Source organism: Sinohyriopsis cumingii, chromosome 18 (assembly GCF_028554795.1).
Source record: "Sinohyriopsis cumingii isolate HCF-2022 chromosome 18, ASM2855479v2, whole genome shotgun sequence".
NCBI lineage: Eukaryota > Metazoa > Mollusca > Bivalvia > Unionida > Unionidae > Sinohyriopsis > Sinohyriopsis cumingii.
The window spans coordinates 62,783,003-62,797,234 of NC_142978.1; the positions used below are offsets into that span (position 1 = coordinate 62,783,003).

The 14,232-nt window shown below is 37.9% G+C and overlaps 1 protein-coding gene across 1 annotated transcript; it reads left to right on the plus strand.

Annotated features, from left to right (window-relative positions):
- Positions 1-523: 523 nt before the first annotated feature.
- LOC149776778 (uncharacterized) lies at positions 524-4,143 on the plus strand. The gene is made up of 2 exons (XM_089942651.1): positions 524-1,098; positions 3,626-4,143. The coding sequence occupies exons 1-2, from the start codon at positions 607-609 to the stop codon at positions 4,127-4,129; spliced, it is 996 nt and encodes a 331-aa protein (XP_089798777.1). The 5' UTR covers positions 524-606; the 3' UTR covers positions 4,130-4,143.
- The last annotated feature ends 10,089 nt before the right edge of the window (positions 4,144-14,232 follow it).

A 14,232-nucleotide genomic window follows, 5' to 3' on the forward strand; every position in this document is an offset into this window, starting at 1 on the left:
ACACATGTAGAAGATACATCTGGAAAACTATGATAAAGATCTCTCATAGGGCCGATTATAGTCCAAGACGAACTTTATCCCTTATAGCTTACACTATATTGCATGAAAGTATCTCATCAAAGTTGTGGTTTTTTAAAGCTAAAAATTAATAGTTTTATGAAGTAGGAGAAGATAGAAACATAACTAAGAAATTGGTTAAATAAACACTTTTTAACTTATTGATGTGCCGTCATGGTTAGACTATGTAGGCAGTCTTGAGAAAGGTATGTAGATAGCAGTATAGAGGAAGTACCCTCGCTCCCGCTCTTACCCCAAAAAGGGTGTCTGAGAGGTCTCATTAAAGTGTTTTGTTTGGCTAGCCCCCTACAACCTTTCAGAGTCTTACCTCGCAGCTATTCTATAATCCACGCAGTGAGATGTATTCAGTTCCCTTGCTTATATTCCGAGTGGCCTTAACATTTGGCTACGGTTGGCTATAGGAGCATGACTCGGTCATGATTGTGGTAAAAAAAGAAAAGAACATTTCTAAGCTAAACCCAACGCATTATATGTAAGTATTACTCCGAAATAAGAATATGAATCGAGCTTGAAGCCATTGTCGCAAATATGAAGGCGGACAAAAATTCCAAGAGTCGAGGTAAATCTAAGACGACAAAACCAGTGAAATCTGAGGCACAAACACCGACGTGCGAATGCAACTGCGAACATGTACCCTTAACTAAAGACGAACACGGAACGATAGTTTTCGATGTCAAACACTTGCCGGCTGAAATCTGTGAACATTTCACTCAAACACTTGATGAACAAGTCTTAATACAAAAAAGTGAAAGCAGCAAGAAGGCAAACGATCAAAATGACAATAACATACCTGGATGTGGAGCCTCAAAAAAGATATATGTTGAGGTGAACATTCCAGAAAGCGCCGATAGTCAAGCGGGAATTAACACCATGGCCAGTGCGGATACTGAAGGACGAGAAGGAGAAGGAGAGAAAAGTGATGGCGAAGATACTAATAATCAACCAACAGCCGACAACTGCTTAGAGTTAGCAGTACATGTTCTGTGCACGACAGAAGAGTTCAAGACACTATCATATCAGGTGGGTTAAAATTGCAATCTCTAGTAGTGCTTGAAGAATAAATTTCGACTTTTGAGTTCGTACTTAGCTCGAGATTCAGAACCTTATTATTTCGAATGTTAGATGAACATTGTTACTTACCCTCTGCTGTAAAGAAAGCTTTTAATGGCTTCAACCGTACTGGAATCTTTGTGGCTGGACAAAGTTGTTGACTCAGCAATAGAAAGTACATCCTAATGTCCTAAATTGTTGCATCACTATGGTGTCTATGTACACGATTCCTTTCATAAAATGTGTTGTGTGTAAAGCTCATTGTGTTATATGTTATGTTCTCTGCTAGAAAGGGAATAAAGAAATTGTATGAAATGGCAGAAAATGTCTACATTCAAGTCAGAATTGAATTAAAGTTTGAATTTAACTTGAATTCTTAACTAGCATTAAATATTCAATATTTCTAAGAGGAATTCATATAGCGTGGTCCTGGAGTCAGAGAAAACGGGAGAACCTAAGAGTTAATCATCACTCTCACACCTGCTGCAGTACGGGATCGAAATCGGGACAGATCGGGTGAAAAACACATTTAATCATCTTAGGGCTCTGTTATGATCAAGAATGAACGGTAGGATAAAATACAGGAAATGCTGATATGAAAATGTTGATTTCAACACGCACGCGCGCGCACACACACACACACACACACACTGGGGACTAGTACCATAACCTGAAACTGTCACATATATACATATATTATGTTTCTCCTAGGTATTGCTGTACGTATAAAGTTATATGCAAAAACATCTAAAAATGACAAAGAAGTTCATTTAATACCACCCTCCCCGACTCCCAAGGGAAGAAAATATAAATAGTAACAGGCAGTTTGTGAAGAAATATGAGACAAACAGACATACCAATTAACAGACTAACGCTAACAAAATATCCTTGCTGTTTTTTTAAAGTGAGGTGATTAGAAAGAAGACTTAGACAAAATTTAATGGAGCTCCCTGCCATTGTTCTTTTAAAAAAATATTTACATATCAAAGACCTGATTGTCAAATGACTTGCTAAATGTGTTGGCTTGATAATTGTATTTCATGCACTTATCCATATCCCATCCCTTGTTGAAAAGTTATCTCTAATGAACACATCCCAGGGTAACAGCGGAGATTAAGCTGAGGCGTATATATGAAATGGAACTTAACGAATGAAAATAAGTTCCTTTGTAAGACAACCTTTCTGGATGCACGTTCTTACGTACGGACAACCATAATTGCATATTTTCTCCCAAAGTTGACATAAAGATACTACAGAGACCTACTCATTCTTTAGCAGTATTACGTATTTTCTTTCTATGACAGTCATTACACTATTGACCGTTTCGGTGACCTAAGTGGCTGGAGCGTTCGCCTCGGATTCGGGAGGTCGCGGGTTCGAATCCCGGCCTAGTCATACCAAAAATGTAAAAACAATGGTACTAACAACTGCCTTGCTAGACGCTCTGCATTAAGGTGATAATGTTAGGACTGGTCGGCCTGGTGTCAGGATAATGTGACTGGGTGGGACATGATGCACTATGCATGCGGCATGATGCCCCAGTGTTGGACACCACCATAAACTGCCACACTGCAGACATCGTAGCAATATGACTAAAATTTGATTAAAGTTAAGTTTGGAAATCCAAATCACACACACACACACACACACACACACAGAGAGTTAGAATGCTTCCTGGGGAGTAAAAGTCGGTATATACTAATTCCATTATATTGTGGAATTCAATCTTACATGTTTGGAAATTTTAATGGCACTAAATGCCCTCGTTTGTGCTGATGCGCCGAACACATATACATGCTCTCATTAAACATGAATAAGAAGCCCATTACAATTTGTGTCTGCTGACTTCCTCGTCTTTATGACCTATGACCCCGGACCAATGTTTAATTACGAAGAGAATGAGAAAATTGTGTTCCAAGGCAAACTACTCTGAGTTGACACACACAAGTTATTACGCTTTGGTAATATTCTACTTTATGACCCCTTTTTCTCCTCCTGGACCCCACAGATCTAATCTCCGTTCAAAAGTCACGTACCAAGATTAATAGCTGCACCTTGGACTGTTCAAAGCTTTTTGATTTCTAAGCAATGATCAATAACCGGTTTCGTTATATCCTATTTTTAAACCTGCGATCCCCTGTCCCAAGCAAGGTATGTATGTATGAAGGCTGTACAACCAATCATACACTGATTATTGTCAACCATTTCTAATTAATCCTCATTTTGCGGATGAATTATTATTATTCCATCAGATATATACCTAGGTCAACATTTCATGCATCATTGTATAAAGGCAATGTTACTGCTTAATGTACTTTCCGGGACGTTATTGTGTATGTAGTATTAACAAGTTGACACTACAGTCCCACAACATACACGAGGGTAAAATGGATTAGACATACGTTGTCCATGGTTCTTAATTATCTGCTCAACATAAATTTGTAATGGTCTGCTAATTTACTACGAGGAAGCCAAAACATATTTCTCTGCTTTTCAGATACTGCAAGGGACCAAAACATCTAACCTGCTAGTCTACAGAGAGTCTGCATTTGGACTTCCAGGGTTCCCTATTCATCCGGTGACTGTTACCTTGGACACTGATGGCGTCTGCACGCAGAGTGTCATCTTTCTACCGAATAAGACAACCCGGCTTTCCTTGAGAGGATCCTTTAATGTCGCCAAATTCAGGGAGGTTCTGCAAGTGTTGTCAGATGAGAATTATACGTTTTGTGCCGGCCTACAGAGGGCTCGAGTGCTTTATTCTGTCAAAACGACGTTGCATTTCAAGTGGCCAGAAGAACGTCACCAGTCTCCCAAATGTCCTGTCTGGTTCAAGCCTAACGTCAACTGGAACACCAGACGTCGCGGCATCCGTCAGTGCCTCCACTGCCGTTATGCCGCACAGTACCATGTCAGAAAGAAGAAGAAGGCTGCACAAGCGCTTGATAAAGCCAAGGCAAGACGGTTATTCGTAAAGTTGCTGACAAATACGCCGAGATAAAACTACTCCACTAATCTGTGTCTTCATGTAGTACAACATACTTTATAATTTAAAGTTGTTGAACTATTTAAAAACAAATCACTGAAATTGTAATCTCTTTGAAAATTAATATTTATCTTGTCTAAAATCAGTTTTTTTTTGTAAAACAGAAAGCATTGAATGATATATCGATATCTGCATTGTTTATTTTTGTTGCTACAAACGAGTCATCCTTTGAGAATAGGGTCGTAATGTTTTCTAAATGAACCGCGCACACACGCACACGCATACACATGAGTTGCAGCTGCTAAGTCACTGACCATTTTATATCTCTCCCCTCACCAGTTGTGTAAGGGTGGGATAGATATATAAAGAAATGTACTATCTCCTTCAGTATAACAATATTTGTTAGCTTATTTGCCTATATGTACCATTTTACCAGGCTAAAAATCTATCTTTGCTTAGGATGGATCAAGTTGTTTCTGTTACAAGGAAACTTGCAGCCACACCTCCCGAACATGTAAATGTGTCAGCAAGAAATATCTAAAAGTGTTACATTATTCTTCAGTTTGAATCTCAGACTCCTAGAGCATTTCTGGTTGGCTGATCTGGTCTGAAAACAATACTTTGGCATGTCATACATTCTCCAACGGACCGCTCCGGTGGCATATTTGTTAAAGCGTCAGCCTCGAATGAGGGAGGTCGTGGGTTCGATCCCCGACCGAGTTATACCAAAGATAAGATTTACAAAAATGGTAGTAACAACTGCCTTGCTTGGGGCTCAGCAGTAAGAGGTTAGTGTAAGGAATGGTCGGCCTGGTATCAGGATAATGTGACTGGGTTGGACATCATGCTACATGTCTGCGGCATGATACCCCAGTGCTAGACATCACTATAAACTGTGACACTGACGACATCGCGATTATTTACATTATTATATGGCAAGAGAGACATACATCATAACTGACACTGTTGACAATGCAACATTTAACTCGGCTATTATAGCAAGTATCAAGGAGATTTTTACATTAACAATAGTTTCATCAACTGAAGTGGATATTGAGAAATAATAAACTGAATGAGTCCAGATTCATTGAGCCAGATTACAACTGGCTAATTAATATGACATGGGAACCTATCAGATGAAATAATCAAGCGGGGCCCATAGTGGCCGAGTCGTCTAAAGCGCGCACCATTAAGAATCACTGCCATCTCACCTCTGTGTGGGTTCGAGTCTCAGTCTCGGCTAACGTGGGTATGTGAGGAATTCAGCCCGTAGCTTCTCGTGGAACTGTAGTTCTTCCCGAGGTTTTCCAGGGTTCTTCCTCCTCCAGATATACAGGCCGCCATGTATAGCCTATCTTTGGCTGAAAAATGGCGTTAAACCCTACAACAGCAACAACAAATAATCAAGCAACTGAATAGCGTGACGCCAAATTAATACAAGTGGACCAAAAGGTAATTTAAGTTCAATATAGGATTAAATTATTATAGTCTGGTATTTAACGAATAGTAAATTTTACCTAATCAATCGCAACTTAAATTACTTTTTGTTAACATTGCAAGTGGTTGGGCAAAATATACTTTTCGAAAATACGCAACCATGATCATTTAACTCTTTTAATTCCAATTTTCCTCCTTTATTATGTCGAATCAGTTGATTGCGTCATCAAAAAATTCGAGTTTTAGGTAAGTCGTTATTTTTGTTTATAAGCCTTTTCACACCTCTGCAGAATATCCAGTTCCATCTTCGCTAGTCATGGGTCTTTCATCCATGTTGTTTATCATCGATGGGAAACCAAATGCCGTTGGCAATCGGAGACAACCTAGATCGTACATAATCACAACACAAGAATTAATTGACCGATATATATATAAGAATTAATTGACCGATATGTGTGTGTGTATATATATATATATATATATATATATATATATATATATATATATATATATATATATATATATATATATAATATGATGGGATAGTAATTTATGCTGTAAGTAAACTAGGCGCTATTGAAGACGTAATAAGCAAGGCAGTACAAGATACAAATAATGATGACGTAATAAGCAAGACAATACAAGATACTAATATTAATAAACAGGAGATGATTTCAGTGGTAGCTAAAGATTAAAGGAGACGAAGAACGGTACAAGACATCTGAAAGGCGGAAAAGGAGCTAAAAGAGAAGGAAATTTTTATTGGACTTCCATCAAGCAAGAAGTCTATAGTTGCTGATATAAGAGTATATATGGAACAAAAAGCTTTAACTCTCGGTTGATTAACTTGTTTCTAAACAAACGGAAAGTTATATTACTGTAGAATATCACTTCATAAATCCATTTTTTTACAGATCTTATTGATAACCGGAATAATAACCTAACAATTTTATTGCAGAGTGCAGCAATTTTTGTTACTTTTTCTTATGCAGTATCTCCAGTTACCTGGGGAAATAAGAAAACCGATAAAAACCTGCATTTTATCAAGGACAAACAAAAATAACGAATGGTTTAATTCCTAATAATTTCTATAATCCTGAAATGTACATCCACATGGTTGTAATAACTGCAAATAACGACACTGGAGAAAATATCACTGCATTGCTCCAAAGTTCTCATCACTCAAAGCAAAATGCAATGAATTCTGAAAAACAACTAAAACTCAGCTTTATAGGACTCGATAGCTAGTTACCTACACATAGACATGCTCCGTATGATACAGGTTATGTTTTTTTTTTTGTAACTACCTATTAATGTTGTTTCAAATTAATTACAGCAATAGTTACTTTAGCGCTCACTTTTCTAATTGGTTGGAGTCTCTACTAGTTAGAAATGCATTTGCTGAAAATGACTTCGACTCTTACGGCGTTAGCAGTTATAGGAAGCAACTACTAGACGGTACCATAAATAGATTAAAAGTCAGCATTAACGATGAAGATGTGCAACTAATAGATTTTCACAGTATGCCTGTAAATTATGCTTGTCGTATTCAGTAAATGGTAGAGAGTTCATAGAAATTTAATTTTTAAACCAGCAACAAAAAAACAAAAATAAAAAAAATAAAAGAAAAACGACGAAAAATATGACACTAACTTAATCACATAACTATTTCTTAAACTAATACAACACTTGTACTACCTATATAGGTTTTCAATCGAACTGAATGGATATAGGTAGTGGACAATTTGTAAAGTTATGTTTTGATACTCATACAATTACATGGGTTTTGAGAGGCTGATAATGACAAAGATTGCAGAAATTGATCGATGCCTTGCATTGAATAAAGTAGTACGAAAGATGCTAACACAATTCAGGAGTTTTAAACAGATTGATGGCAACAAAAATAATACTTCTAATGCATATAAGTTTTACAATGGACATTGAAAACACACCTAATCTTTAAAGAATTGATGCATCATGTATGTTTTTCTAAGAAGAGAACAATATTTAAGAAATTATTTTTAGCTAAACCTGGCGACAGTATTACAATTAAGGTCTAGTTGACTTTTGTCTTTGTTGTTGTTGTTGTTGTAGGGTCGAACGCCATTTTCAGCACACGATAGGTTATGCATGGCGGCCAGTATTAATGGTGAAGGAAGAACCTGGGAAAACCTCGGGAAGAACCACCGACCCACAAGAAGCTACTGGTAAGCTTTCTCATATACCCACATTGGCCGAATCCTAGACTCAAACCCACGCAGACAGAGGTGAAATGGCAATGATCCGTAAAGGAGAGCGCTTTAGACCACTCGGCCACTCGGGGCCCCATAGTTGAATTTTCAGTCATATATGACAATATCAGCAGGAACTACTGACTATACAATAACTAACAGACTAGTATCCATAAGTAAGGTATTATCTGTTAATTAATGTCATTCATTAATGATCAAGATACTTAACCATCCGAATTAAATATTGACAAAACAAAGACTGTTTGCCAAACACTTGAATAATCTTGAAAACAATACCTATTCATCCTGACGCTACTTAACAGAAACCAGTCTTCTATTGAGGCTGTAAAATATGAGTTTGTATTTTTTTTTCTCCTTTCAATCGTCGTTAGTGTCTATGATGGTTATTAGTTTATGTAAAGTTTCTCTTCCTTTGTGTTTTTTAATAGCAATTTTGGCAACCTATCATAAATAAATACTTCTTCACTAAAATCGAGAACACCACAAGGTATTAAACATTACTGTATTAAACCTACTCCTCTCGGTAGAATCAAACCTGAACAAAAGTGTCAATACCAACGTTAGGACCTAATCTTTATATTCTACCTGGATCACCTTCAACATCACTTGATGTAAATTTGGTGGCATAATTGGTCAGAGCGTTTGGCTGGAATGCAGGAGGTCGCGGGTTCAAATCCCGACAGAGTCAGGCTAAGTACTTATAAAAATGGTACTAACATCTGCCTCGTTTGGCGCTCAGCATTAACTCATTAACTCATGGTGCCTTTATGCGTCAGGAGGTAGTACCATACTTCCGAACTCTGTAGCGTCAGGGTCATTTAAGATACACCAAAATAGGTGGTGTTAGAGACAGAGAGACAGATTATGCTCTACAAGGATACCAGATAATCTGGACTGCCTACTCACATTACAAAACATAGTGGGAAAAACTTCCTTTTTGAGACCTGATTTTTTTTACACTCAAGATTAGCCCCGTTATCGGAATCGGAATTTATGTCCGGAATTTAGGTTTTCTTGCCTCAGATATAATGTCGACCGTTATGAACTGCATATAAACAGACGAACCTTTGCAAAAAAGTATGATAAGTTGGGGATTTCAAGTAAAACGTACTCAGGGCACGAAAATGATGGTTAAAAAATCCAACTTTTACAGTTTGTAGTCAACGTAAATCAATTTGTAGCGTGCTATTTGACATCTAGATACTGACATATTATTGTCCATTGCATACATTTGTTCGTCCTGGGGATTTATGATTTACCATTACGCTGACAAACGCAACAGATGATTTAGAATGTGGTGCCCCACCCAAAAACTACACATGGGAAACTAGTTGTATCCAGAACAAATTCAGTTTCTTTAGGTACTATGGTTTAAGATACTAACAGCAAGGTCCTTCTCCAATAAATACATCGCTAGAGAGAGAATTATGCACGTGGCAGCTAATACAATTGCAGCAAGTGTGGTACATGATTCACCAAAAAGAGAGTTGATAAGGACTTGGATATATCGTAAGAAAAACAGAGAAAAAGACCCAGACAATGTTTCAATCCAAAAATAAAAAAGTATGATTACTATGGAAGAATTATCCAACATGTTTTATTCACAGGGGCATACATTATGACAACATTTCACAGAAGCAGGAAACTATTTCTTTAACGAATAAAATATGCAAACAAAACTCACTAACGTAAAAGTTTTAGAATTTCTGCACTAACTACTGATCTGTTTAGATTTGAGCAGCTCACTTAATAGCATATTGCAAGGTGCAGGTCATCAATTAATTCAAGTAGCTCTAAGGTTTCCCCACCTCTCTAAGCATGTGTCGGGCGGCTCTTCGGGTCCAAGTTGCGGTTTGCATGGAAACGTGAAAGAATCTGAGTGAAAATATCGAAATAGGCAAATCAAACAGCTCAAGGAATCTTGGGGAGTTCTGTGCATAAAAGAGTTGACGTAAATGATCATTCTTAGGAATGTAAACGTGAATTATACCGTGCTAAATGGAGCAACCTACAAAATCACATATACGGGTGATAAACCTTCTTCACGAAACCAAGGTTTATGTGATTATCATGATCACATAAAATATAATCGGTATCGCTCCGATAAATGAGCATCAGCGGTTCAAATACAACCAAGTACCTGATCAAATCATCGATGTAAAAGATTATGGAGATCCAATGAAAAGACAATCAGTAGATACACCCAAGTAAATACCTCATATTTTCGATCTTAACACTGTACTAAACCCATCGGACAATGACTCGTTAGTTGACTGTTGTTGAACGCATACACTTTTGTGCAACACAGGCATATATATTTCCGCGTGCCTTTTCAAATCTCAAAGAAGAAATTACATATGTTACCCCGATACGTTCTCGACAATAGTAAAACTTCATATTCCCAGCATAGAAATAAATATATATATTATTAAATGTTAGCGTGCCAGTTGAAAATATAGATCTTGTTATGTTGTCGCGCTGGAGGTTTATTAACTTTATATAAGACTTTCTTCTGCTTGTAAGTGTTTAGTGACATAATGTGTCAGAACGCTGCTGTGTTGATTCCTATATATCAGGGTCGCTTGCGAAAAAATGATTTTCCTTATAAACTAAGGAAAGGGTTGACCTCAGGTTGGTTTTACCGATATGAAAGCCACATTGACGTAAGTGTTAATTACCCATCAGATGCTCTTGATTCTTGAGAAGTAGGAAGAGTTTGGACTGACTCTGAAACTTCTCGAAATGTCGATTGGTGTTACGTTTAGGTTCTTCAAAAACGCAACAAGAAAAGAGTGAAGAAAACATGCTTTGTAAAATTTAACAGAATTTATTTTCCTAGAAAAACAAGGTAAAAATAGAAAAAAACTTACAGTTTTAAGAATCAAATCCAAAATTAATACAAGAATAATCCAAGAATTAAAAATGTAAAGTCCTAGTAATAAAATGTTCTAATGAATTGGAGTTCGGGTCCTGACGAAAATCCAAAATGGAAGGCGATGATGTATACTGTAGCCAGTATAGTATTGACGTGTCAACAGTTCTTTTTTCAACCACAGCAAATAATATTCCGGTGTTTGAATTCCGAATACAATTTCAATAAATGATTTTGCCCAAGAATTCTGTATGAGTACTTACATATTCCCAGGGAAAAGAATTAATAATTCCATAAAATAGAATTTCAACTCAAAACTGGCCACAACAAAACACCTTTCAGTGTCAAAGGTAAAAAGCCAAACTCACTGGTTCAGTTCAAGAAAACGTTTATATAGTCTAAGTAAGACGCAAAATAGATACCCGTATGAGAGTCACGTGATTACTTTCTAGAAGCTATATATATGAATAAAGACACGTACTCCAGTACAGCATCCAATTTGCATTACAAATCGAACACTAGGAATGAATAAAAAAATTAAAAATGTTGTTTACTGATTTTGAATCAAGGCAAGGAACTAGATCAGCATTAAGATACGAAGTTCAAACTTGAGGTGTTTACGAAAAAAACAGTCAGGTCAAACTAATTTCTGGAAAATGTCAAATTCCAGTAAACACAATTACATTACTATAACATGTAATGGAATAAACAAACTTAAAACTAACAAAAAACAATTCAATTAAATCAAATATAAATTAAATCAAATATACATAACAATTGTCACCCTATACGTTCGATAAGGTTGTAGTTTACACCCACTATAATTAACACTGACTGAATGATCTTGTATTCAGCCGTGATATCAAACTAATAACATTCCTCACAACACTGCCGTGACGCTCATAGAGGTAGAAATACAGGTCACAGCATGCCCGACAGGCACGCGGCGGCAATTCCACATGCCGAATCACTGATCGGACCGACGCGTTAGTATCTGTGTAAAAATGTTACTTGTGTCGATATTTCAACTCGCACTTTTTTTCGCGGAGACGATCTTGTCAGGCGTTATTTTTGTGCGTTAGGTGTAAGTGTAAACATTTTATTGTATCTACGATCGTGAAAACAAATGCGCGTTATCATCCCACGTGACGTGTACACATATGTGGTCGGGGGCATCTTATTCAACAGTTGAGTTTCAGAAAAGTCCAGTCAAGTAAATTTCTCGTTTTATTTTATTATACATCGACCTGATTTCGCTATTCGCCAGAGTCATACTGAAACAAACATGATTGTATTTTCAGAAGTATCTATGAATGTTCATCATCGAGAGACACCCCCAGTGTGGAGTCGACCAAGCGTGTACATGAAAATAATTTTTTCATATATGTGTGGCAAGGATGACAGCGCGGTAATTCGGTAGATTCAGGTGTCTGGCGCCCTGTAGGCAACGCTATCTTGCTTGACCACGCCCTCATCAAACATAAAGGTAACTGCTCATCCCTTGAACATGCGTGGAAGCACTGCATTGATGTCATTGCCCACGTTGGGTTCGCTTTGAATTCTTCGACGTTCGTTCGAAATCCTGTGACTAAGCCAAATATGTTTGAAATATATCGCTGATATCTTTTTGAGCGTGATTTCGGTCAATATATGGTTGGTCATTTGTACATTGCTTTGCATTACTCGACGATTTTGATGGCGATTTTAGCACTGTCCAGGAGTATGGTTTGTAGTAACCTGGATAGGTTGGGTTCGTCCGCCGTAGTGTTCCAAAATTTACATCTGTGATTTTATCGAGTTTCTTGAATTTTTTACGCAACCGGATAAAACCTTTTAATTCCTGTCATATTAGGTTTTAAATGTAGCATTTGGGTGCCAGTTTTGTCAACGTATCCTATTCTTGCTACGTCGTCGTCACTGTCTGGCACGCGTACATTCACCATTTGGTTATTGGTAAAGATTCAGGACGATTATCCTGTGTTGATACAAGTAGCTGAGTCACGATTTCAGTCCACTTGATGTTGCTGGTCTTCAGGTGGCCTAATTAATTCTGAAACACAACAAATCTTTCCAGGACCAACTATGGATAGATTCGTGTGTATCAAGAGTTCGTCTTTGGTAACGTACTTTGACAAATATATGTCCACAACTTCGTTATCTAGGCCGAGTATAATTTTACTAGATTGTCCATTAACATCTACTTGCATGTTTAACATTCACATGAGACCAATTGTGTGCTCCTGCATGGCTTTCACAGGTTGTCTTTCAGCGGTCATAGAACCGCGATTGACTCAAGTGCCCGAATACCTTCACGTCCACAAATTGGCGGATGCTTACGGTCTGAGCCGGTAACATCGTTGCTACAACGACGCGATAACCACACTAATGTATTCGACAATTTATCATGTCTGCTCGAACAGAAAAATAAACGATTGAACGTGGATCAATCCAGTATGGGAATTAGCGCGTATATGGGCGGACACGCAATCCAGATTGATTTTCATGGGTATCGCCTGGCTGACCTTTAAAAGTTGATGGTCAAGACGATAAATTATCGCGCATAAAGCACTTCGAACATGATGAATTCGTTTTGTACCCTCTAAGGCGCTCAAAACATCGGCAGGTAACGGCGTAAGACGTGTTGCACACATCAACGACTTTATATGTACGTGAGTTTCACTTCTGAATATGTTGGTGTTAGGCGAAACCTGTGACAGTTTGTATGCGGCCAGCGTCATCTCAACGGGTCCTATCAGATTTATGAATGAAAGACAACCACCAGTGGTCCAGCGTCGTCGGTGGCCTACCCTTGCTGTTTGCAACATTTTATGTTAGGCCTAACCTACACGTGCAGCCGCTTTTATTACAACCGAGGCTGTAGAGGCAATTACTCCTGGAATTTCTGCGTGCAACGAAAATCGTGTTTGGCCATCTACACGACTTCGTTCACCTACAATTCAGTGTGAATAGGCGACTGTCTCCTCTAGCCATATTAGCCATATTAGCTTGGTTTGCCTGCTACTCTGTGAACGTTATATTATTTGGCTCGCTACCAGACATAGACGCCTCAACAACTTCAAGACGCGTCTGGAAATCTCAGTTTTCCATGTTGCGACAGAGTGACCCGTACGTCTGTGTATGACATGTTTGATTTATTTACGTAACCACGCTTCGTTAATCTGTGGTATGTGTTTGCGAATGGTTTTGCTCAAAATCCACGAGGACTTCTTCGGATGGATTTTTATGCCCCTTTAGTTGTAGTGACACCTCGGATACATTAAGGTAGTCAAACGCCATAGGATTTCTTATCTGACCATTAAGGCGCCGTGTATTGCCATCAGCAGTTCTAGAAACTATAGGATTGTACTGTATGTCGTTGGGAATATTCCCGATGTCATTGGAGGTCACTGCCGGACTATCACTGAAAGAATAATCACTTCTGAACCGTGCCAATCCGATGATTGTTGTGGCGATATCTAAGTTGTCAAGGCACGCTTCGATTTTGTATAAAAACAAGGATTTACAAAAACGACATATTGCAGATGTAAAGTTGATTC